General features: G+C 39.8%; 1 protein-coding gene across 10 annotated transcripts in view; it reads right to left on the bottom strand.

Annotated features, from left to right (window-relative positions):
* Positions 1 to 25,686, bottom strand: part of CAGE1 (cancer antigen 1) — a 55,465-nt gene that overhangs the window by 18,563 nt on the left and 11,216 nt on the right. For 7 of the 10 annotated variants that reach the window (XM_042937963.1, XM_042937964.1, XM_042937965.1 and 4 more), the window contains exons 5-11: positions 24,215 to 25,270; positions 20,623 to 20,772; positions 18,669 to 18,779; positions 16,189 to 16,269; positions 15,853 to 15,960; positions 1,293 to 1,397; positions 602 to 672 (exon numbers count right to left, since the gene is read on the bottom strand). In XM_042937963.1, the coding sequence (XP_042793897.1) occupies positions 602 to 672; positions 1,293 to 1,397; positions 15,853 to 15,960; positions 16,189 to 16,269; positions 18,669 to 18,779; positions 20,623 to 20,772; positions 24,215 to 25,270 (1,682 nt within the window). Of the gene's footprint in view, positions 1 to 600; positions 673 to 1,292; positions 1,398 to 7,714; positions 7,944 to 15,852; positions 16,006 to 16,188; positions 16,270 to 18,668; positions 18,780 to 20,622; positions 20,773 to 24,214; positions 25,271 to 25,686 lie in introns of those variants that run through there. The other 3 variants (XR_006202456.1, XM_042937968.1, XM_042937969.1) reach the window with 3 other exon arrangements.

Below are 25,686 nucleotides of genomic sequence, written 5' to 3'. Positions count from 1 at the left end.
ATTTTTATTTTTTTTAGAGAGAGAGAAAGAGAGTGCCAGAGGTGGAGAGAGAGAATCTTAAGCAGACTCTGTGCTCAGAGTGGAGCCTGATGTGGGGCTCCATCCTATGACCCTGGGATCATGACCCAAGCCAAAATCAAGGGTAGGACGCTCAACTGACTGAGCCACCCAGACGCCTCAAGCTGAATCTCATTCTCATGAGAGAGTTTAGTTGGTACTTGATATATATATATATATATTTATATATGTTTCATTTGGTGTGCATTCAAAACTTTTTGTGAATAAAGTCTAAGCATTGCAAGGTTATTTTACCTGAACACCATGGAATAGCTCCTGAAATTTTTGGATGTTTCTCACTAAGTTTGTCACCACCCCCCTCCCTGAAATCAAAGGGAGCTCTGAGAAAAGAAGATGAAAATCTGGTTATTCAAGTAGTCAGACATTGAGCAGACTATTTGATTGAAGAATGGCCTTAATTTATAAAAACTTCACATTTTTCCTCTTTCTAGGAGCCTAAAAAAATAAACTTGGTAAGCCAGAGAGCAAAATAAAATACCGGTAAATGTTTACAAAATTAAAAACTAAGCTTTTTTCAACTTACTGTACAATATGGGAGCGGGATATCTCAAGTCTTTGGTCAGCACATTCGATAATTTCTTCATATGATGTAACCTTGAAAAAAATAAGCCAAAAAATTATTCTATGATAAATTCTAGAATTTTTATGTTTATATTTGCTTTTATAAAAATCTCTTCAGTTGAAGTTCAATTATGTGAATTTCATCAATAGCTTTACAGTAGGCAAAACATCTTCCTTACAGTTTGAAATCAGGAATATGAATAGAAATAGAATCATAAAGTACCTATTCATCATGCAGAAAGAGTGAAGTGTCAGAAAATGGACAACTGTAGTGAGTCAACTATTATCCAGTTGTCTTCCACACAAGTGGTAGATGTATCAGCTAAGGGTTAGAGCCTGTTTGGTTAAAGTTAATGCAGTTTTCAGAAGGTAAACTAGAATGTTAAGTTGAAAAGATCTACAATTACCCTCAAAATGAAGTCGTAATACTAAGACCTAAAATTGCCAACAGCAGGGGATAGATACACAGAATGTTCTTTGTTAGATGTCAGCTAAAAGGCTGATGGGAGCATTTTATAATGTCATTATGAAGTGAAAAGAATCAATATAAATGTGTTCCATCATTCTTCAGATCCTTTGTAGCACTAAAATTCTATTATTTTAATATTTGGCATAGTTTTTAAAGACAAATATTTCTATAAGAACATTTGTACCTTATTTATTAAGTTGCCTACGTATCTTTGATATTTGTCATTTTCTTCATTGAGTCTGTTGCAATGGTCTTCTTTTGACTCTAGAAGATTTCCTAATTTTGTGATCTATGGAGAAACATCAGTAAAAATACTAACCTGGAAACTGCCATGAAAACCACACATGGTTGCTGAGAACTAATGAGAACAGTAGCCTATACTTTATTTCAAGATTCTTTTTTTTTTTAAGTGTATTTATTTGTTTCTGAGAGAGAGATAGCACTAGTGGGGGAGGGGCAGAGAAAGAGGGAGAGAGAGAGAGAATCCCAAGTAGGCTCAGCACTGTCAGCGCTGAACTGTGGGGCTTGAACTCACAACTGTAGGATCGTGACCTGAGCCAAGAGTTGGACACTTAATCCACTGAGCCACCCAGGTGCCCTTATTCCAAGATTCTCTTAAACCAAGTTGTATCACAAGTGAATTAATAGACACTAATCCTAGTTAGATTGCATTTATAACAGAGGAACAGAAATAATTTTATAATTTTATACTCACAATTATAACTTCCTCCAATTTAACATTATGAAAGACCTTTGCAAATAATTGAACATTTGTTAGTGAAAACGAACGTCTACCCAAAATCTTCATTATCCTCTTTCCATTTATAACCAGTGCATTGATATATTTGCTCCCATCTGAAGTAAAGCACTGATGTCCCTGATGATGCATTTTCAGGTTTGATACATAGTCTCAACTTGCATAAATGACACCAAGTTTTTAAAAAGGCTCAGCTCAATGTATGTCATGTTCTGACCTAAGGTCTAATGTTTTACACACAAAAAACTACCAAAAATTTAATGTTTATTTTTAGAGAGAGAGACAGAGAAAGAGAGAAAGCACAAGTGGGGGAGAGGCAGAGAGAGGAGACACAGAATCCAAAGCAGGCTCCAGGCCCTGGGCTGTCGGCCTAGAGCCTGATGTGGAGCTTGAACTCACAGACCCTGAGATCATGACCTGAGCCGCAGTTGGACACTTAACCGACTGAGCCACCCAGGTGCCCCCAAAATGGCCATCAACCTTCTAATGTTTTAGATATACTTACATGTCTGTAGTGAAATCCCATAGGAGAAGCAACAGCAAAACAAATTTGCTGCGGGAATAGCCACTCTCTTATTCTCTCTTATGTAAATAAATGGGGACAATACCAAATTAATGGTCCTATTCTTCTGACTACATACATTATTTAAGGTAGGGAGTACAGATATTATGATCTCAGTTTAACAGATGGAATCAAGGGGAAGAGAATCTAAAAGTTTTTGAAAGGTCTAGAAGTGGGGAAGACTAAAATCCGTATTGATCAACTATTAGCATAGGGCTTGGCTTTTCCCATTCTATTACTTCCCTGCACTCCTCACCTGGAGCTTCAGGTATCTCGTGACCTCTAACTAAAGCAATATGGAATTCTTTCTCACTTCTGTTTTTCATTTATAGACTTCATGGCACGTTTTGGATTTCTTTAATGGCTTTCAAGATCAAAGTAATAACTCTTTTAAATCTGCTGACTGAATTTTTTAAATTTGTTAACCTCAGATTAAAGAAATAAGAGCAGAATATTCCTTAAAGAATATTTGTTTTAGAGGTGAAGGAATAGCTCTCATAAAGCAGTTTTTTGGATTACAGTGAAAAGGAATCAAAATTTTAAGTTTCTGCTGAAGTGTGTGTAAAGTTTAACTGCTTTAAGAGTATTATTGAGGGGCGCCTGGGTGGCTCAGTTGGTTAAGGGTCTGACTTTGGCTCAGGTCATGATCTCACCATCTGTGAGTTCAAGCCCCACGTGGGACTCTGTGCTCACAACTCAGAGCCTGGAGCCTGCTTCAAGTTCTGTGTCTCCCTCTCTCTCTGCCCCTCCCGTACTTGTTCTCTCTCTCTACCTCTCAAAAATAAATAAATGTTAAAAAAATTAAAAAAAAGAGTATTATTGACATATGACAACACATATTTTTATTAAACAATTTTATTCAATTTATTAAATATATTTTATTAAACATTTATTATTTATTTTTATTTACCCATTTTGAGAGAGAGAGAGAGAGAGTGAGAGAGAGAGAGAGAGAAAGAAAGCATGTGCATGTATGATTGGAGTAGGGGCAGACAGAAGGAAAGAGAATCCCAAGCAGGCACCATCCTATCAGCATGGAGCCTGACATGGCACCTGATCCCATGAAACATGAGATCATGACCTGAGCCAAGATCGAGTTAGACGCTTAACTGACCAAGCCAGCTGGGTGGCCCTAAATTGCACATATTTAAAGAGTACAGTTTGCTGTTTTCACATATACATACAACCATGAAGCCATCACCACAATCAATATAATGAACATATCCATCACTGCCCCTCCTCTTGCCTTTTGGTAATTCCTCTTTCTTGTCTGCCTGTCTTCCCTGACTCCCACACTCTATGTGAGCCCTGGCAAATACCCATCTGCTTTCTGTCACTATTGACTGGTCTGTATTTTCTAGAGTTTTATAGAATAGAAGCGAACAGTATTTACTCTTGTCTGGCTCTTCTCACTCCACACAATTTTGAGCTTCATCTAGGTTGCATGTATATCAGTAGTTCATCCCTTTTTCCTTGCTGAGTAGTATTCCATCGTGTGGACATACCACAATTTTTTTTATCCATTCATCTGTTGCTAGACATTTGAGTTGCTGTCAGTTTTTGATTATAAATAAAGCTGCTAGAAACTTTCACATCCAAATCTTTGTAGAAACATATGCTTTCATTTCCTTAGGTAAATACCTAAGAGTAGACCAATGGCAGGTGTATGTTTAGCTTTTTAATAAACTGCCAAAATGTTTTCCAAAGTGGCTGTACCATTTTACATTCCCATCAGCCGCATATGAGACTTGTAGTTGTTCCACGTACTCATCAATCCTCAGTGTGATCAGTCTTTTTAACAGACACTATAATGGGTTATGTAGTGGTATTCATTGTGGTTTTAATGTGCATCTCAATGATGAGTATCTTTTCACATATTTATTTGCTATCCATGTATCCTTTTAGTGAAGCGTCTATTAAAACCTTTTTGCCCACTTTTTAAGTTGGGTTATTTTCGGGGCGCCTGGGTGGCTCAGTCAGTTGAGCAGCCGACTTTGGCTCGGGTCGTGATCTCACGGTCCGTGAGTTCGAGCCCCGCGTCTGGCTCTGTGCTGACAGCTCAGAGCCTGGAGCCTGTTTCGGATTCTGTGTAACGTTTATTTTGAGACAGAGAGACACAGAGCATGAACGGGGGAGCGGCAGAGAGAGGGAGATACAGAATCCGAAACAGGCTCCAGGCTCTGAGCTGTCAGCACAGAGCCCGACGCGGGGCTCGAACTCACGGACTGTGAGATCATGACCCGAGCCGAAGTCGGCCTCTCAACCGACTGAGCCACCCAGGCACCCCAAAAAAAATTTTTTTTTAAATAAATTGGGTTATTTTCTTCTTATAGAGTTTGAGGGTGCCTTACATATGTTTTTAAGTTTTCTTTTTTAAGTTAATTTATTTGAGAGAGAGAAAGCATGAGTGGGGGAGGCGCAGAGAGAGAAGGGAAGAAAGAGAATCCCAAGCAGGTTCCACACTGTCAGCATGGAGCCTGATGCGGGGCTCGAACCCACCAACATTAGATCATGACCCGAGCCCAAGTTGGACGCTTAACCAACTGAGCCACTTGGGCACCCTGGTGCTTTACATATTCTAGATACAAGTCCTCTATCAAATCTTTGATTTGTTGGGCACCTGGGTAGCTCAGTTGGTTATGCATCTGACTTAAGTTCAGGCCATAATCTCATGGTTCATGAGTTCAAGGCCTACAACAGGCTTTACATGGAGCCTGCTTTGGATCCCCTGTCTCCCTCTTTCTCTGCTCCTCCCCCACACTCTCTCTCTCACTCAAAAATAAACATTAAAAATATCCCTGTGATTTGTAAATTTCTCCCAGTCCATTGCTTGTCTTTTCATTAAAAGCTCAAATTTTAGAGTTTAAAAGAAATTTCAAAATAGAAATATTTTAGGGGCACCTGAATGGCTCAGTTGGTTAAGCATCCAACTCTTGATTTCAGCTCAGGTCATGATCTCACAATTCATGAGATAGAGTCCTACACTGGGCTCTGTGCTAAGAGTGCGGAGCCTGCTCAAGATTCTCTCTCTCCCTCTCTCTCTCTCTCTCTGCCCCTCCCCTGAATGCACATTCTCTCTCTCTCTCTCTCTCTCTCTCTCTCTCTCAAATAAGCTAAAAAAAAAAAGAAAAAAAAATTTTAGAAGACAGAATTGAATCATTGAAAAAGTCTAAAACATTTTCATGAAAGCATACCAAAAAGTATATGTAAAGTAATATTTAAATAATAAAGGATGGAGTGGTGGTAACATTTTTCTTTTGTAAAGGAAGATACCATGAGATAACCTTGAATGTGATATTTGAATAATATTAATGAAAGGTGTCCTTTAATGTGTCTTTTCCTTGATGTCTCAGAGACACTGTAGCACTTCTGAGCTGAATGCTAACCTGAACCCACTTGAAGTCTCCACTAAAAGAAAGTAGATTTGGATGAAGTATGAGAAACTGAAGAGTAGTAAAGTGACTATCTATGCACTTGGCTTAAAATAGCAGGAGATCTAGACCACTGTCAAACCGATGATAGAGCTCCCATTCACCACATGGTTCACAGAGAAGAGGCTTCACTTGGCTCTATTCTATCTGGCCCTAGATTTCTGGATCCATAGGTACTGTACCTGGTGCCACCACACCTCCACCCCATCCTCCTATCTGGTCGATGATTCTTGTGGCTTCCCTTCTGGGTCTTTCCCATGACATTCCTGCATGGTTTTTGGCCTTGTTTAGTCCTTTGATTTTGGCATCCTTTGTTGCGCCCAGTGAGGATCTCAGCCCTCACGGGGAAACTCCTCCCCTGCTCCCCATGCCTCCCACCCTCCTTGGTCAGTCTCCATAACTAGGTGAAGGTAGAAGAGAAATCAGATTTGGGGACACGTGAAATTGAAGAAAAAGCAAAAAAATCTTTAGATGGTTATCAGGCCTAGAAATATATACAATAACATTTAAAACTTTGTCTTGGAAAGCAGTTTGGAATCTGCATATAACAGGATGTTATTTATTCTATCACAATTATTATTCTTTAAAATATAATGCATATGTTAAAATCTCTGTTAAAAGAGAGTTGTTAAACTCTGTATATATTAAAATCTGCAGGTGAGACTGTCCCCCACACACAATTGTAAAAACAGTATGTTAAAAAATGTTTCATCTTACTACAAGTATAAACTAAAAGGTCAATTGTTAGAAACATTTCAAGTGGTAATATTTGATGAAATAGCACCATTAACACACTGATATCTGTAAGGTAAAGTTAGTCTTTTGAAATTCATTTGATTATGTACATAAAGATTCACATGCATATTTATAGCTTTAAAAGCAGTAATGCCACTTCAATAATTTATTCTAAGGAAATAATCACAAATGAAAAGCCTCTCCATAAAACCAGAAAGAACTCAATCATCCAATAAGGGGAATCGCTAAAAGATTATTGTATTTTCACTCTATGGAATATTATGCAGCCATTGAGAATTATATATAATCTATATACAATCTATAAGGATAGTATAGTAGCACATAAAAATGTGTGATATATCAATTAAAATTCAACAGTATATAGACATTGTGATTTCAACTCTGCAAAGGTTTGTGGACAAAGACTCGGTATATCTGAAACGTTCTAGTGTGAGCTATGATTTATTCATATGTTAAAATACTACATAGGAGTGAAAATGGGTAAATGCAGCTACATCTATCACACAAAAAAAAGAACCTTACAGTTATAGGATTGAGGCCAAAAAACTTAGAAAAGGATGTACAATAAAAAAGATATGTAAAATAATAAAAGATATGCAAAACAATACTGCACATTGTTTAAAGATACATATATATGCAGGAAATACAGACCTGCATGGTCAAGGTAAACATTAAATTCAGGATAATGGTTACCACTGGGTGGAGGGGATGAAAATGCAACTGGAGACAGACACAGGGGGCTTCAACTATATTCACGTTTCATTTCTTTACCTGGGTGGTACATACAGGGCTATTTATTTATATATTATATTTATTATATTATATTTGTGTGAAATATTTAAAATAAATACTTTTTAAGATCGCATCAGAGCCCTTGCATAAGTGGAGATAAGAAGTATCTGGAGGGTGCTCGAGGGCTGACAGCAAGTGCAGGGGCATGCTCTCTCATCTCCCCAGCACCTCCCTTCCTGTGGGGTCTGCCCACGTGTGCTGGAGCACATGGTGCAAATGTAGACCTACAGCAGTGGCGAGGGGCCTTGCCAATGATCTCAAAGAGGCAGGCTCCCAGGGTAGGGCTGAGCTAGGCAGAGGAAGAGTACCTGTGTCTGGCCCTATTCACAGGCCCTATACACTTGGCCAGAGTAGAGGACGAAGTTCTCCCGGAAAGCTGCTTTCCATGCTGTGTGGATACAGGTACTGAGAGGTGAAGAAGCCAGCTGGCTGGTGGTGCTGGATGAGGTTCCCTCGGACCAGGTGTTACTGCTCAGTTATAAAGTCCTCCGGAGGAAGATTTCCTGGGTTGGGTCCCCTTTACAGTCCCCCTGTGTTCTAGATTTATGGACATAGTTCCAAGTTAATAATATATTAACTTGCCCTAATATATTATGAGGCACTGAAATCCACCCCCCCAAAAAAATAAGGCCAATACCTCTTGTATTAGCTTTTTATTACTGCTGTAACAAATAGCCACAAACCTAAGTGGCTTAAAACAACAGAAATTTATTATCTTTCATTTCTGTAGGTTAGAAGTCTGGCAGGGATCTCATTTGGCTAAGGTCAAAGTGTCAGCAGGGCTGTGTTCCTTTCTGAAGGCTTTAGGGGAGATTTTCCAGCTTCTAAATGCTGCCCACGTCACTTGGCTTGTGGTCTCCTTCCCTCATCCTCAAAGCCAGCACGTTGCATCTCTAACATTCTTCAAGGCTGTAGCTCTCTCAGACATGGCTAGATGCATGAGATTAGATTGGGCCCATCCTGATAATCCAGGATAACCCACCTCCACATCCCAAGGACCTTGATTTAATCATCTATCTCCACAGAAGTTTCCTTGATTTAATCATAGCTACCAAGTCCCTTTTGCTGTAAGTGCCTAGATTTTTTATTTCATTAAGCGACACAAAATCTCTGTTGCCATGTTGGGTGGCCATTGCTGTGCCTCCCACACACCTCTGCGAGGATCACTGAGGCCTTCTATGATGAGAGGTACAAGTGGCCTGGTAATACAGTCAAGCTATTTGGTTCTACATAGTTCATAATTCCAGGTTTCCTAAGAAAAAAAAATTTTTTTTTTTTTTGCTTACACTAACACTTTTTCCTCAAATGGGATTGTCTTATGCTCTGCTGCTGTCAACTTACAGAGAAAGTGTGTCAAGGTAGAAATAACGTTTAACCATGATCGTAAATATATCTGTCATTATTATGAATGGCCTAGGAGACTGGGACATCTGAAGGCTGGCTGATTGATTGATTTCCCAATTCTTTACATGGTTTTGAGATTGAATACATATAGTAAAATATAAGTTAAATGCAATTAAACCAGAACGTACAGAACAAGTGAAGAACAAGATGCATACATGAAGACAGTTAAAACCTGCACTACAGAGCCATGCATTTGATACTGAACTTCCTGGCAGCTAAAGCAAAACTGACATCTGGCCAGTTACATGATTTGCATTATTCGTGTGATGAAAACACACCTGTTTCTAAAGAGTTTTTCCTAGTAGGCCTGAGGCCTCAAAGGAAGTTCTCATCCACATGGCACTAAGTGAAACAATAATCTCTCTGTAACAAATAGAGAAAGAGGTTTCCTAGGATTGCTAAGGGCATAACACGAAACACAACCTGGTAAAAGCAATCCTTTTGGAGGGCCAAGACAACATGTTTCAAGCAGCAGCTTTCTGCTAATAATCATGATCCAGGTTGTGACTCATTAAGCAGTGAAATGAATTTATGACCAACATGCACAAAAATGGAATAGAACAGAACAATAAAAACCCAGTGTTTCTTCTGTGCGTGGGGTATATGTGTATTTGACCAAGAAGTGAAATGCATTTTCTACTGTGGATTGCTCTGGGAGGAATGACAGGGCTGCACAGATAATTTTTCAGAGATGGAAGAGTTAAGTTCTAGGTTGGTCAACAAATAGACTGATGTTATATCCTGCAACCAGGATCTGTCGTGCAAGTATTGCTTCTTGCACTGGCTTCACAATAGGATTTAGGAAAATCAAAACCAGAAAGATGAGGAAAGGGAGCAGAGTATCCCATGAATGCCCTGGGTGCTGGAGAGGGCAAAGAAACAGATGGTAAGGTCGATATCTTCCTGTGGAAACTGAGGAGCAAGTGTTCCGCCCAACTGGATAGCCCTCCCATCTGTGTGACCTGAGTTCCAGTGAGCCCAGAATCTTCCTCAGGAGGTTGGTGGTTCAGTGGCAGAGAGGCCCACAAACTGTAAGGTTTACTCAAGGAAATACTGTATCCAAATCCAGGAACTGGTGGTTATATTTAATAGTTCAGAGGAACCATACGACATTGGGTTGTGATGGTTTTCTTTTGGCTTACTTAGAAAAGTTTTCCTAGAGTAGTAGTTTTATGCCTTATATAATATTTGTTTCCTTATTTTTAGGACTATAGGAGATGAATATGAAAATGAAGCGAATTTGCTACTTTCTGAGCATTTCCTTGAGAAGAAATAAACTTCTAACTTTTAAGACTACCAAAAGAATAAATTAACGTTTCATCTAATACAGTGAGTGTTACAGTAAAGTGGGATGTTTTAGAATAGTATTTCAGTTTTTAGTCTTCAACTATTATATAATTATGGTTACAGGATATCTTCTAGGGGCACCTGGGTGGCTCAGTTAAGCATTCAACTCTTGATTTCGGCTCAAGTCATAATCTCACAGTTGATGGGATTAAGCCCTCTGTTGTGCTGAGAGCACAGAGCCTGCTTGGGATTCTCTCTCTCTGCTCACACTTTCTCTCAAAATAAATAAGTAAACTTAAAAAAAAAGGATATCTTCTATAATACTGGTGTAAAAGTATTTTATTTTTATAAAAAGATTTTGGGGGCACTAAAATGGCTCAGTCAGTTAAGTGTCTGACTCTTGATTTTGGCTCAGGTCGTGATTTCATGGTTTGTGAGATCAAGCCCTGCCTTCGGCTCTGTGCTGACAGCATGGAGTAGGCTCGGGATTCTCTCTCCCTTGTCCTCTGCCCCTCCCCCTCCTTAAAAATAAATAAACTTAAAAAAAAAATTCCTATTTTACTGAAGATGGGATCTAGGAGGACCCTGAAGAATCATTACAACTAGCCTAACTTGAACCCTAAAATTCATCACTGTTTTTTTACTATTTATTTATTTTTGAGAGAGAGAGAGACAGAGCACGAGTAGGGGAGGGGCAGAGAGAGAGAGAGACATACAGAATCAGAAGCAGGCTCCAGGCTCTGAGCTGTCAGCACAGAGCCCCATGCGGGGCTCGAACCCACGAACCATGAGATCATGACCTGAGCTGAAGTCGGGCTCTCAACCGACTGAGCCACTTAGGTGCCCCATCCCTGTTTTTTTAAAATGTTTATTTATTTATTTTGAGGGAGGGAGGGACAGAGAGAGAGAGGAAGACAGAGAATCCCAAGCAGGCTCTGCACAGTCAGCGCAGAGCCTGATTCAGGGTTTGATCTCATGAACTTGAACTCATGACCTGAGCCAAAATCAAGAGTCAGATAGGAAACTTCACCAACTGGGACCACCCAGGCACCCCTGAACTTCAACACTGTTAACTAGACGCCTGTCTGTTCCCTCTGACTAAATCCCCACCTTTGGTGTACCTTATCAAGGGCTTCTAGGATCAGGATACATTTTGCACTTGACAGTTAAACAACCACAGTGCTAGAGCCAGTCAGTAGGCAAAGCTGGGGTCAAGGACGCTGTCTCAAGATGGAAGAGGTCAGGAGGTGAAACGAGCAACAAGAGGATCAGAATTGTGAAGAAGAACCAAAAGCAAGGGGTCAGAAGGGCCACAAGAGAAGCACAAGACAAAGGAGGAGAGGAGGTATGAGCCTCAAATTTAGCTCCAGCAGACCAAGTCTTGCTGGCCTAGAGTTCCTTAGAGAATGAGAAATGAGCCTTTTGGAGCATACTTCTGCACTTCAAAAACAAAGAACACAACTAAAACTCTTTATTTGGGAAAATTCCAAACACATACAAAAGTAGAGAGACTAGTATAAATGAACCTCCATGTTCCCAGCACTTAACTTCAACAACTTATCAACATTTTCCATTGTTTTTTCATCCGTTTTCAACCTCCCACCACCCCAACTTGGCCGCCTTTTCATTTCCCTGGAATATTTAAAAAATTTTTTTTAATGTTTATTTATTTTTGAGAGCGCCAGTGGGGCAGGTGCAAAGAGAGGGAGGGAGACACAGAATCTGAAACAGGCCCCAGGTTCTGAGCTCTCAGCACAGAACCAGACCTGGGACTAGAACTTACGGGCAAGATCATGACCTGAGCCGAAGTTGGACTCCCAACCAACTGAGCCACCCAGGCCCCCCTAGTTTATTTTTAAAGTTTATTATTTATTTTTGAGAAAGAGATAACATGTGCACACAAGTTGGGGAGGGGTGGAGAGAGAGGGGGAGAAAGAGAATCCCAAGCAGGCTGTGCACCACCAGTGCAGACCCTGACATGGGGCTCAAACTCACAAACCGTGAGATCATGACCTGAGCCAAAATCAGACTCTTAAACAACTGAGCTACCCAAGTGTCTATTCCTAGGGTATTTTAAAGCAAACCTAGACATCCTATTAATTCATTCACACATACTTTTCAATATGTATCACTAACAGATCAGGGCTTTAAAAACACAGTGATATCACTATTTCATTTAGTAAAATTAACAATAACTTCTAATATTATACCTAGACTGTGTTGATTTTTCTGCTACTATCTCACAAATACCTTTTTTTTATTTAAAAAAAAATTTTTAACATTTATTTATTATTGAGAGACAGAGAGAGACAGAGTGTGAGCAGGGGAGGGGTAGAGACAGGGGGAGGCATAGAATCTGAAGTAGGCTCCAGGCTCTGAGCTGTCACCGGGAGCCCCTCACAAATACCTTTTTATAGTGGGTTTGTTCAAATCAGGACCTGTATACATGGGTGTCACACACTCACTGCATTTGGTTGATTAGTTTCTTGTCTCCAAACTCCTTTAGTCTATAATCGTTATTCCTTCGCTTCCTTCCTTTCCTTGTGTCCATTGTTGACTGATGAGAGTTTTTCACATTCTGCATTTATTACCATGGTGTCATTTAATTCATCTCTTCATCTACTGTCAAGGTAGTTAGGTCTAGAAAGCTGCCTTCGGACCCAGCTGTTTTGCTGAAAAGGCTTCATAGATGCTGCTGTGTGTGTGTCCTTCCTGTGGCACGTCAGGGGGCACAGGCATGTGTGTCTCCCCTTTAGTGAGGTTGACATTAATCAGCAGGCTCAGGTGGTTGTCAGTCTGACCCATTCACTGAAAGTTCCCCCTCAGTCTTTTAAAAAATTTTTTTCATGTTTATTTATTTTTGAGGGAGAAAGAGAGACAGCATAAGCAGGGGAGAGGCAGAAAGAGAGGGAGACACAGAATTGGAAGCAGACTCCAGGCTCTGAGCTGTCACCACAGAGCCCGATGCGGGGCTTGAACCCATGAACTGCAAGATCATGACCTGAGCTGAAGTTGGACGCTCAACCAACTGAGCCACCCAGGCACCCCACCTCAGTCTTGAATGTAGGGTTTTAGCAGCCATTAGAATTGCTAGGAAAAGATGCCTCTTCTCTTCCGCTTTTAATAGCTTACTTTTCCAGTGAAGAGTTGTCCCTTCCTCATCAATTATTTGGTCTGAGACATGGTTTGCACAAGTAGGCCACAGCACACTTTAAAAATGACATCGTGGGGCGCCTGGGTGGCTCAGTCGGTTAAGCGTCCAACTTTGGCTCAGGTCATGATCTCGCAGTCCGTGAGTTCGAGCCCCGTGTCGGGCTCTGTGCTGATAACTCAGAACCTGGAGCCTGTTTCAGATTCTGTGTCTCCCTCTCTCTCTGACCCTCCCCCATTCATGCTCTGTCTCTCTCTGTCTCAAAAATAAATAAACGTTAAAAAAAAAAATGACATCGTGTATCTGACATGCTTCCAGTTGTGTGCGCTTTGTCCTTCCCAGCTTCCCACTGCTGGGGACATGAAGTTCACTCGCAGTATCTTCTATGCTGAAGCAGAGAAACTACTAATGAACTTACTGAGGGTCTGCTCTCATCCCTCTATGGTCGGACATAACCAGCCATTCTCCTTCACGAGGTGTTCCATGACTCCCCCACCTGGACAGCATCTGGTCCTCCTCTGAACTCCTCATTCAACAAACATGGCCTCTGACAGATGCTAGTCACTGTATCACTTTTTAAGAAATTTCTCCTTTGGGGCGCCTTGGTGGCTCAGTCGGTGAAGCGCCCAACTCTTGATTTCAGCTCAGGTCATGATCTCATGGTTCGTGAGTTTGAGCCCCATGTTGGGCTCTGCCCTGTCAGTGTGGAGCCTGCTTGGGATTCTTTCTCTCCCCCTCTCTCTCTGCCTCTCTGTGCTCTCTCTCAAAATAAATAAACTTAAAAAAATTCTCCATTACCCCTTATGAATAGTTATTTATGTTAGAAGTGGACATCAGGGGGTTGCCTGGGTGGCTCAGTCAGTTAAGTGTCCAACTTCGGCTCAGGTCACAATCTCATGGTTTGTAAGTTCGAGCCCTGCATTGGGCTTTGTGTTGACAGCTCAGGGTCTAGAACCTGCTTCAGATTCTGTGTCTTCCTCTCTCTGCCCTCCCTCCTTTGCTTATGCTCTCTCTCTCTCAAAAATAAACAAACACTAAATTAAAACAAAAAGAAGTGGACACCATGTTTGATTTAGCTCTCTGTCTCCAGAGTGACTACAACTTTTAGCCTTTTCTGAGAAGTCAATAATTACTTATTAAATTAAAAAGTTAATGAATTACAAGAAACTTTTGAGCCCATTGGACTTTTTCTTCTCTCTTAAAGATGAATGGTTATGCTATGAATTTAGTGCAGAATGCCAATTTTTAATCATTTAGAAATATTATAGACTTCTCTAATTAATCACTATTAAAAAACAAATTACATTAATTAATCACCTTTTCATTATAGTAAAATCCAATTGATTGTAATTCTGTAACTATCTAGATACCAAGATCACATTTTCACTTTTTTTTTTTTTTAAGTTTATGTATTTATTTTTGAGAGAGAGAGTGAGTGTGACCAGGGGAGAGGCAGAGAGACAGAGGGAGAGAGAGAGTCCCAAGCAGGCTCCATGCTGTCAGTGCAAAGCCTGACTCGGGCCTTGAGCTCACAAATTGTGAGATCATGACCTGAGCGGAAATCAAGAGTTGGACACTTAACTGACTGAGCCACCCAGGCACCTCACATTTTCACTTTCTTATAACATATTTTTCATGTTTTATCTTTATTTTTTTCTAGCTTTATTGAGATATAACTGACATATAATATTGTGTAAGTTTAAGGTATACAACATGTTGGTTTGATACACTTCTATATTGCAAAATGATTATCGCCACCACATTAGCTAACACCTCCCTTAAGTCACATAATTACTATTTCTTTTCTGTGGTAATGCCTTCATCTTTAGATGGCATCTAAAGTAAACTATAAGAACTATTTCCCAAAGTACTCCTAAATCATAGTTGTTATAAACAGCTATTGATATACTGATATAAAAATGATGGTAGTGGGGTGTCTGGCTGACTCAGTCAGAAAAGCATGTAGCCCTTGATCTCAGGACTGTGAGTTCAAGCCCCATGTTGGGTGTAGAGATTACTAAAATAAATAATGTGCAAAAATATAAATGTGCTTCAATCGCTGTGAAAAATAGCACATGTTTTTTTATTTCTGCATTTTGAAAAAATAAATCTGATTACTTTAAACAATATCAGGTAGAACAATATGTAAAATTTCAAAACCTGAAAGTACAAACTTCAATTCTATACTCTTGTGGTCAAATAATACTGCCACAGTGCCAGTGTAAGACCATTTTAATGAACAAAGTTTTTGAAGGTTGATAGTTTTTTTTTAAGTTTGATTCAAAGAATCCTTTATTTATTTAATTAAAAAATTTTTTTTAATGTTTATTTATTTTTGAGAGAGACAGACAGAGCATGAGTGGGGGAGGGGCAGAGAGAGAGGGAGACACAGAATCCGAAGCAGGCTCCAGGCTCGGAGCTGTTAGCACAGAGCCCTATGCAGAGCTTGAACTCATGAACGGTGAGATCATGACCTGAGCTGATGTTGGACACTTAACCAACAAAGACACTCAGGCGCCCCGAAGGTTGATAGTTTCTTAAACTTGTCCATAAAATGGTGCTATGGATAAAAAGGATAGCAAACCAACAAAAGATCTTTCTTACCAAGCAATCAAGCTCTTCATTCAAACTGTGGTACTTATTCCGTTTGGCTCCCAGTAAGATAGGTACATCTCCAACATTCTTGGTTTCATCTGAATCAAAGCCTGTAACCTGAGATTACATACATTTGTGCTCACTTCCAACACTTCCACATTCCTTGGAAAATTTGACAATAAATACTTTATAAGTTTAACAATCAAAGAGATCTTCAATGGCTAGAATCATAGACGTATAGAACATACAGCTGGGAGGATTTCAACACATTTCCCAGAAGAACATAAATATCTGAAATTGTATTTTTGTATGTTAAGGACAGTGCACAGTAAATATTACACTCACCTCAGTAACTCGATCTTGAAATGCTTTTTCATTAGTAATCAACTCTCTAAAAGCTGTGATTCTGTCTTTATGTTTCAGTAGCTAAGAAGAAAAGCATTTTACATTTCAGAAAAGAAGACAAAATAAGACTACATTCTATAACATTTATAATAAAATCATCAAATCATGCACCATCTAATCCCTGGTCTCCAAAGATCTACTGTTTTCACAGCTCATGTACAGAAAAGCGATCACACAGCAGATCTGAGACTGCTCTCCTTAGAAAGGCCTGCTAGTCAGATTGCTCCCTTGGGGACTGGAAACTTGGATTGCAGGAGGATTTCCATCGTTCCGTAATATGAACAGCTCATTGTGCCTCATCTATCTGTACAAAGATATAGTGTTTACTGAACACCTCTTTCCTTCTGGACGGTCTGGAATTTTAGTATGTGCTAGTCAGAGGTGCTTATGTGAGCAGCCCCCAATAAAAATCCTGCATGCTGGGTCTCTAATGAGCTTCCCTGGTAAAAACTTCACATATATTGTCACAGCTCATTGCTGGGAAAATGAAGTGCATTTTGTGTGACTCCACTGAGAAGGAACTCTTGGCAGCTTGAATCTGTTTTCCTCTAGACTTTGCCCCGAGCACCTTTTCCAGGAGCTGACTTTGCTCTGTATCCCCTCACTGTGAAACAGAGCCTCGAGTATGACTCTGTGCAGAGTCCCACGGGTCCTACCAATCAATGAACCTGAGGGTGGGCTTGGGAATCTCTGGGAGCTTATGCCAATATTCAGTTGTTTTTACAACCAGGCTATCAGAATTCTTTAGAGGAAAAAAAGAAACTACCAATTTTTCCTAGGTGTAATTTATAATCATTTCTTATTTGTTAATTTGTTCCTTCAGTATAATAACAATAAATCTTAATCTTCAAAATTCAAACTTCTTTAAAAATCAGTGAGGTAAACTATGAAGCACAGAATTATTATTATGAGCAATTTCCAATATAGATAGAGAAAAAACTTGAACGAACCTTCATTTAATTATCACCCAACTTCGACCATTGACGGTTAGCAGCCAATCTTGTATCATTTATATCCCCAACCATGTCTTCCCCACTCCAATCCTGCCCTTCACTAAGTCAAATCACAGACCCCACATCATTTCATCTGCCAATATTTCGGTAAATTTACCAAAAGAACACAAACATCTGATATTGTATTTTTATAACATCCTGCTCCAACCCTCAATGGGGCCTATTTTTTTTTTTAATTTTTTTTTTTACATTTATTTATTTATTTATTTTTGAGAGACGGAGAGAGACAGAGCACAAGTGGGGAAGGGGCAGAGAGAGAGGGAGACACAGAATCCGAAGCAGGCTGTAGGCTCTGAGCTGTCAGCACAGAGCCCGACAGGGGGTTTGAGCTCACAAACCGTGAGATCATGACCTGAGCTGAAGTCAGACACTTACCCAATGGAGTCGCCCCGGTGCCCCATCAATGGGGCCTATTTTTGAAGGGTAGCTTAAAAAATGAAGGATGTATCTGTTTCTCTGCATATCTGTTATTCCTTGATCCTTTTCTCTACAGGTTAACTAGAAGACAAAGAGACTCCCCAGAATACCTGCATAAATTTCTACCCACACCAGTTCAGAGAAGTAATTTCCTGATAATATAGGACTGAGTTTGTTACTACAATCCAAGATCCCATACTTGAGTATATTTTTATTCCGTTAGCTGATAAACTTGTCACTTCTGTTTTCTTCTCATATGAAAACTGGCAGAAGTTAACATCCTGGTATTACCTTCCCCATTTCACTTACTCTCTTAATCTGTCCCTCCATCTCTGTACCACTATACCAAGAAAAGAATAATTGAAGAAATTCTAGGAATCTCTTCCCTTATGCTTGTGCCATTTGAAAAATAAAATGACTGGTTTTCAATGTATCCACTATTCCAAGTGATAAAGTTTGAAACCACTATCGGGATATCAAAATACACTGTTCTTCAGGAATCTGTAGTGCTGGGATGCCTGAGTGGCCCAGTCGGTTAAGTATCTGACTTCGGCTCAGGTCACAATCGCGTGGTTTGTGAGTCTGAGCCTCACATAGGGCTCTGTGCTGACAGCTCAGAGCCTGGAACCTGCTTCGGATTCTGTGTCTCTCTCCCTCTCTCTGCCCCTCCCTGGCTTGTGCTCATTCTCTCTCTGTCTCAAAATAAACATTAAAAAAAAAAAAAGAATCAGTAGTGCCATGCAAAAGTGGAAAAAATAATCATACCTTTTTTTGGTAGATGAATAATATTTTGTAATACAAACTTAAGTTATAAAACAAGCCAAATGTTGAACAATGTATCTCCTTAGTTAGGGCCATAGTAAAACTAATCTGGTCCTCCAAAATGATTCTTTTAAAAAAATCAAAATTTGGAGAGTTTTATGTTACCTTTCTCTTTGACTATTATTTTCACCAAAAATGATACAGGTTTTAGAATAAAGAATACAGTACCTCTTTATCTAAATTTTTCTTTTTAAGATGGAAGTGCTTCAGTTTTTGTAGCATTATATCACTGATTTTCTCACAATCTTTGAAATATTCAGCATCAGTAGTAGTAATGTCCTAAAGGGTAATAGTTTGAGAAGCTATATTAAAAAGTTTTCATTAAAGCTAAAAGAAGGACAGAAAACACACACACACACACACACACACACACACACACACAAAATTCCATAATACCTGACCAAACCAAAAGAGATAAAATAATATTGAACTCAATTACTCATCCATAAGACACCTAATAAAGGGTTATAAGAAAGAATTCTTATAGATTCACACTTGTATGTAAGTGGTTATTGGGACAGATTGGTATAATCTCTGGGAAGTTAATACTCACCTATAATAAGGTGAACATCTCCTGTTAGCCTAGCCCGGTCAGTTTACAAATCCAAATTTCAGCCAAATTGCTATATCTAACAGCAGAGTAATCAGACATCCCCAACAATACTGAAGCTCTAGGTGCCTAGAATGAAGGTATTTGTATGTATAACCTCAGGGCCAAAACTGTGTGCATGAGTCAGACTGCCTGAGTTTGTATCTGAGTTCTGTCGCTTAACCCTATGTGAGACTTTGGACAAGACACCTTACAGTTCTAAGTCCCAGTTTGTTTTTCCATGTTTTGTTTCCATTTTTTTTTAAGCCTGAGAATATAAAGACTGACATAAGGAATGGATGAGATAACCCATGAAAGGCAGGGACAGTAAATTTAAATGCCTCCAAGGACAGGTTGGAAAGTCAACAAATATTTGTTGAGTGCTGATTAAGGGCTTCATCAGAATTAGATACGGGGCATACAACATACCACATTTCTGATGTTGAAGCCTTCCACTCTGGTGGGGGTGGGAGACACAGAATAAGCAAACAGATAATATTTGGTGTGGGATGACATCCACCAACAAGAGGGATGAGGACACACTCCTCATGGGGAGGTGTGGTGGAGAAGCAGCCTCCAATGAGGCTTACAGTAAGTAAGCAAATGTTTGAAGGAACAAAGTAGGCTGGAAAAGTTTGCAGCTAAGGAGAGTCTGTGCCACATTCAGAGTCACATATATAAAAACAAAACGTTAGGTGGATATAGTCTGCATGCTGCCACTTTGTGATCTCTGCATAAAATGCTCAGCTCAGTGTCTAGCATTAAATAAATGCTAGCATTCAACAAACTTTAGCTAAAACACAATAGAAATAAGGGTTGTGTTGGATCAGGAACATCATAGACCATGCCCCCCAATTTGGGCTCTGATGACTACACCCAAGATCAAAGAAATGGACAATAATGAAGAGGAAGAAAGACAGCTAGCTCATTTGAGAAGTTATCAAATGTCATGCTCTGTACTGTCATCTCTCATTAAATGTAGTGCTTGTAACCTCCCAAGGGCAGGGGCAAGTATCATTTCCCCTACTTACAATGCAGAAACTGAGGCTGAGAAAGGCAAAGTCACTTGGGCCAAGTCACAGAGCCAGAAAGTGGTGAAGTCAGAATTTAAACTCGCCTACACTAATTTCATTCTTCATTCCACTAATGTATACAACTCCCCACTGCTCTCCCTCTGCCCAAAAGCTAAATTTTAGATTGGGCAAACAGCTCCATGATGGGAACACTCACTAATCACTAGGAACCAACTGAGCCAGAGAACAAGACTATCGCTCTGATAGAGTTTCCATGACATGTAAGAAGTACCGAATAAAAGGTTTTCTCTGGTGCCTTTATCTTGTATCTGATTATATTATTTTACTTGTGGGAATTAGGTGTTAAAGAAAGATAAAAAGAAGCAGGAGGAGGTATGAATTTTGTCTTCCATTTTTTTCTCCCATGACTTAACTCCAACGCCTTATATTGCTTCTTTGGTTTAGTCCAACTTCTATATTTCTTCCTTCCCCAATAAAAAATATGAATTTTTTAAATTACCTGACATGTGAGAAGTCCTATGACCAGAGCCAGAAGACTGTGAAGTTTGGAGACCAGCTGAGAGGTTCTTTTCACATCTGGGGGATTCAGGCTTTCTTTTTCACAAGGTGAGCAATTCAGGAACAAATTAGAATGTATCATCTTTGCATCCTATGTGTACGCAATTCAGAGGTGTTACAATAAAGACAGAGAGTCTGGATTGCTCTTTAAGTAAAATTCTGAATTAAATACCACTCTTTAAAACTTTGAGCAGCACTAACAACGTGGCACTCAAATTTAAATTTGAAGAGATAGTGGGACACCTGAGTGGCTTAGCTGGTTGAGTGTCTGACCCTTAATTTCGGCTCAGGTCATAATCCCAGGGTTGTGGGATCGAGCCCTGTGTCCGGTTAAGAGTCTTTCTTTCCCTCAGTCCCTCTTCCCCACTTGCTCATGCTCTCTTTCTAAAATTAAAAACAAACGAAATTGGGGGCGCCTGGGTGGCTCAGTCGGTTGAGCCTCCAACTTCGGCTCAGGTCACGATCTCATGCTCCGTGAGTTCGAGCCCCGCATCGGGCTCTGGGCTGATGGCTCAGAGCCTGGAGCCTGCTTCTGGTTCTGTGTCTCCCTCTCTCTCTGCCCCTCCCCGTTCATGCTCTGTCTCTCTCTGTCTCAAAAATAAATAACCATTAAAAAAAAAAAAATTGGAGATAAATGTTAATACTTAAAAAAAACAAAATTATGAGCTGTGGTTCTCAAACTTCTGATTCTCAGGACCCCTTTCTGGACTCAAAAATTAATAAGAATCCCAAAAGCCTTTTTGTTTATATGGGTTATATCTATCAATATTTTTTGTATTAGAAATTATGACTGAGGGGGTGCCTGGGTGGCTCAGTTGATTAAGCGTCCCATTCCAGACTTTGGCTCAGGTTGGTGGGATCGAGCCCCATGTTGGACTCCACACTGACAGTACAGAGCCTTTTTGGGATTCTTTCCCTCTCCTTTCTCTCTCTGCCTCTCCCCCACTGGTGCGTGTGTATGCACATGCTTTCTCTTAAAATAATAAACTTTAAAAAAAAAGAAATTATGACTGAGAACATTTAAAAATTATGTTTACTGGGTCACCTGGGTGGTTCAGTTGGTTGAGCATCCGACTTTGGCTCAAGTCATGATCTCACAGTTCATGAGTTTGAGCCCCATGTCAGGCTCTAGGCTGACAGCTCAGAGCCCGGAGCCTGCTTTGGATTCTGTGTCTCCCCTCTCTGCCCCTTCCCCACTCTCTGTGTGCATGTTCTCTCTCTCTCTCTCTCTCTCTCTCTCTCTCTCTCTCCTTCTCAAAAATAAACATTAAAAAAATAAAATAAAAATTTTTACTAATCTATTCAAATAACAATAAATCCTTTGTGTCAACATAAATAACAATTTTAATATGAAATTACCACATTTTCCAAAGGAAAAAATTAGTGGAAAGAGTGGCATCTTTTACATTTTTGTAAGTATCTATAATGCTGACTTCATAGAAGACAGCATGATTCTTACATCTGCTTCACACATGGAGCAGCCATAAAAGCAATGATCAACAGTTTCTAGAAAATGCCACTGGGAGCACTTGTGAAAAAAATGAGACTGGCAAGGACATAACATCTTCCTATTACTATGAAAATACTTTTGATCTCATGGACATTCCCAGACCACACTTTTGAGAAAACAGACCTAGAGTTCATGAAAAGCAAAACTAAAAGCAGAGTAAGGATGACTTAGGGATATTAAAGAAATTGATTAGTCAAGATAAAACAAAGAACTTTCCTTTTTTAAAAAAAATATTTATTTGGGGGAGAGCATGAGCAGAGGAGGGGCAGACGATCTCTGGGCTAACAGGCTGACAGCAGCGAGCTCAATGTGGGGCTGGAACTCACAAACTGCAAGATCATGACCTGAGCCAAAGTCAGACCCTTAACCGAATGAGCCACCCAGGCACCACTTTTTTTTTTTTAAAGAAAATTCAAGAAAAAAATATGTACTGTGATAAACCTCTGTACAGTTGTACTAACTTATTCAGAGTTTACCAATTCAAAATTTGTCATGATTTGGTTAGCAGCTAAACTTAAGGTCATCTCTGCTTAGGTTAGTGGTTTTCAAAGTGTGACCCTGGGACCAGCAGCAAGGGTGAGACTTGGGATCTTCTTAGAAATGCACATTCTCAGCACCACCCTCCTCCCTGCACACCTACTGAATCAGAAATGCTGAGGTGGGCCCCAGCAATCTGCATTTTCACACCTAATGCTGATGAATGCTAAAGCTTGAGAACCACTGGCATAGAAAATCCTAACTTCTTTCTGGAGAAAAGATCACAGAGAGAATTTTTTAAGTATAAGACAATATTTTCCTAAGAATCATTAAAAAAATTAGCCTTCTTCTAAAAAAGTTTTTAATGTTTATTTTTGACAGAGAGAGAACAGAAGCAGGGGAGGGGCAGAGGGAGACAGAGAATCCAAAGCAGGCTCCAGACTCCAAGCAGTCAGCGCAGAACCCGATGCAGGGCTCAAACCCACGAACTGTGAGATCATGACCTGAGCTGAAGTCAGACGCTTAACCAACTGAACCACCCAGGTGCCCCCAGATTAGCCTTCTTTCTAAATAGTCAGAATTAATAAGGCTGTACTATAAATAATATTTTTAAGTTTATTAATTTTGAGAGAGAGAGAATGCACATGGGAGGGGCAGAGAGAGAGAGAATCCCAAGCAGGTTCCGTGCTGTCAGTGTAGAGCCCAACTTGGGGCTTTATCTTGCCAACCGTGAGATCCTACCTGAGCCAAAATCAAGAGTTGGATGTTTAACCAACTAAGCCATGCAGGTGCCCCTATACTATAAACATCTCAAGACAAGCCTTCAAAACTGAAATAGATGTGCTCTGGCTTATGAAAATGATCACTTCCAGGACATGCTTCCAGGTTCTTGTCTACCAAGTCATTTGAACTGCATAGAATACAAAATTACAGCCTCTCGAAATGTACTGTTATGAGGCTTTCATGTTATTTTTAACAGATGTTAACTAGATTTATTGTGGTGATCTCTTTGCAACACGTACAAATAACGAATTATGTTGTAAACTGGAAACTGATGTTATCGGTCAATTACACCTCAATCAAAAAGTGTATACTTTCATAAAATTAATATGTGATATAATATAGTTTTGTTTTACTTTGTAAACCAAATACGTAATTGTGTTATTTAGTTTTATCATTGAATAGGCAGAAGTGACATGAAAACATAGAGATCCCCACGTAGAAAACCCTTTCTCAAAGGATACTTCAGATGATTGGTCATAGGTACCCAGAAAATTCCCATGTTAATTTTCATCTCTACCAAAATAGTCACAAGAGGCCAGAAATAGCCTCTTTAGGTGAGTATCCAAGAAGTAGCTGTCTTTAATGTGAGTACCCAAGAACCAGAGAAGCTTCTCCAAATCTGTGGTACCTTTTCCAACTCTCCCTTTTTTTGTCGTTGTTAATAATTCTTTCTGCTGACAAAGTGCTGCATCTAAATATGCATGAGCAAACTGTTAGAAACTCCTGAAATTCTGCGTTAGAGATTCTGAATTTGTGACCATACCTTTGTGATATCTGCCTCCACTGCCTCCCCAGAGTCCTCCTTTAAATGAGGCGTCTCAAACCGAGGGGCATAATTTTGCTCCTTGCTCCCTGCAATCTGCTGCTGTAGCCTCACATTTTCTTGTTTTACTGAGCTGACCTGCTGCTTCAGTTTGGCATTCTTCCCCTTCTCGTTCTCAGATATGAATTGTAAATTATTAACTTGAGTGAGCAGTTTCTCCAGTCTTGATTTCAGTTTCTGTCGTTCTTCCAGGTTCTTCTTTTCATGTTTCTGAAATTCCTCCCGTAAAGACAGGAACTCATGCTCTCGGGTCTTCTTTTCCCTTTTCAACAAGTCCAAAGCAGAAGTGGTGGCCTTTTTCAATTCTCCCTTGAGCTGCTTCAGCCTCTCTACCTCTTCTTCTTTCTCACTTAAGGTTCTGTTCATCTCCATGCACTGACTTACAGTTTTATCTTTCTGTTGCATTTCAGTCATGTACCTTTCCTGTAGGTGAACATAATTGCCCTTGACCTTCTTAAGCTCAAGCTGTAAGGTTTCCTTTTCATTCCTAGATTCCTGGAGATGTTTTTGGGTGTTAGCCAAAACCTCCTGCAAGTTCTGCAGTGTCTTCTCTGTATCATTCTTCTCTAGCATCACTCTGTATTTGTCTTCAATTAGTTCTTCCACCTTTTCCTTTAGCTTATTTATGTCAACGAACACCTGCTGCTTGGTAGTCTGCCTCTGGAGCTCTTCGACCTTCTTCTCTAAATACTTGTTACTACACTGCAGGTCTTGGATCAGAGTTTGCTGCCTTTTGTTAGTATGTTTTAATTTCCGTAAGACTTCATTTAAAGCCATGTCCTCTTCCAGAGGTTGTAAGCTCTCCAAACTCTGCTCCATGTCAGGTGCCTTGCTGTCCTCCTGAGATGCTCCACTACTCCAAGAAATGACTGCAGGAGACCAATATGAGACAGTCCCTGGTCTGTCCATGTCCTCCACTGTGACTTCCTTTTGGTGACTGACTGGCATCTCAGGAATATCCCCGGAACTCTGGATTCCTTTCGAAGACACTGAAATCTTATAGTAAATAAAATAAGTGAAAAAGAGTATAAAGATCATAAGTTTTGAAATCAGAGCTAGCCTTAAGTCCTAGGTCCCTAGTTTGGTTTTCTCAGCTCTAACAATGACAATATCCACTTCCAATAATACCTATTTAACAAACATACTTAGGTATTAACTGCTAAGTATATATATAGCACCGATAGCAGAGCACAAAGAGTAGGTATATGATAGGTATCACATTTACTTTTACAAAAGAAAAACTCAGCTTTGATACTCTGACCACTTTCTATGGTGCGAAATTTTCTGAACACATGTACTTTCTTTGACTTCAAATGAATTAAAACAAATTTATCAATTACCCTACAGTCTGTGAGGCCTCTTCTGAATGAAGACTACCTTTCTTTTAATGTTTATTTATTTATTTGGGGTGC

This window comes from Panthera leo, chromosome B2, assembly GCF_018350215.1.
Source record: "Panthera leo isolate Ple1 chromosome B2, P.leo_Ple1_pat1.1, whole genome shotgun sequence".
NCBI lineage: Eukaryota > Metazoa > Chordata > Mammalia > Carnivora > Felidae > Panthera > Panthera leo.
Note: the sequence above shows the minus strand (reverse complement) of the source record. Positions and strands in the feature narration are given on the sequence as shown.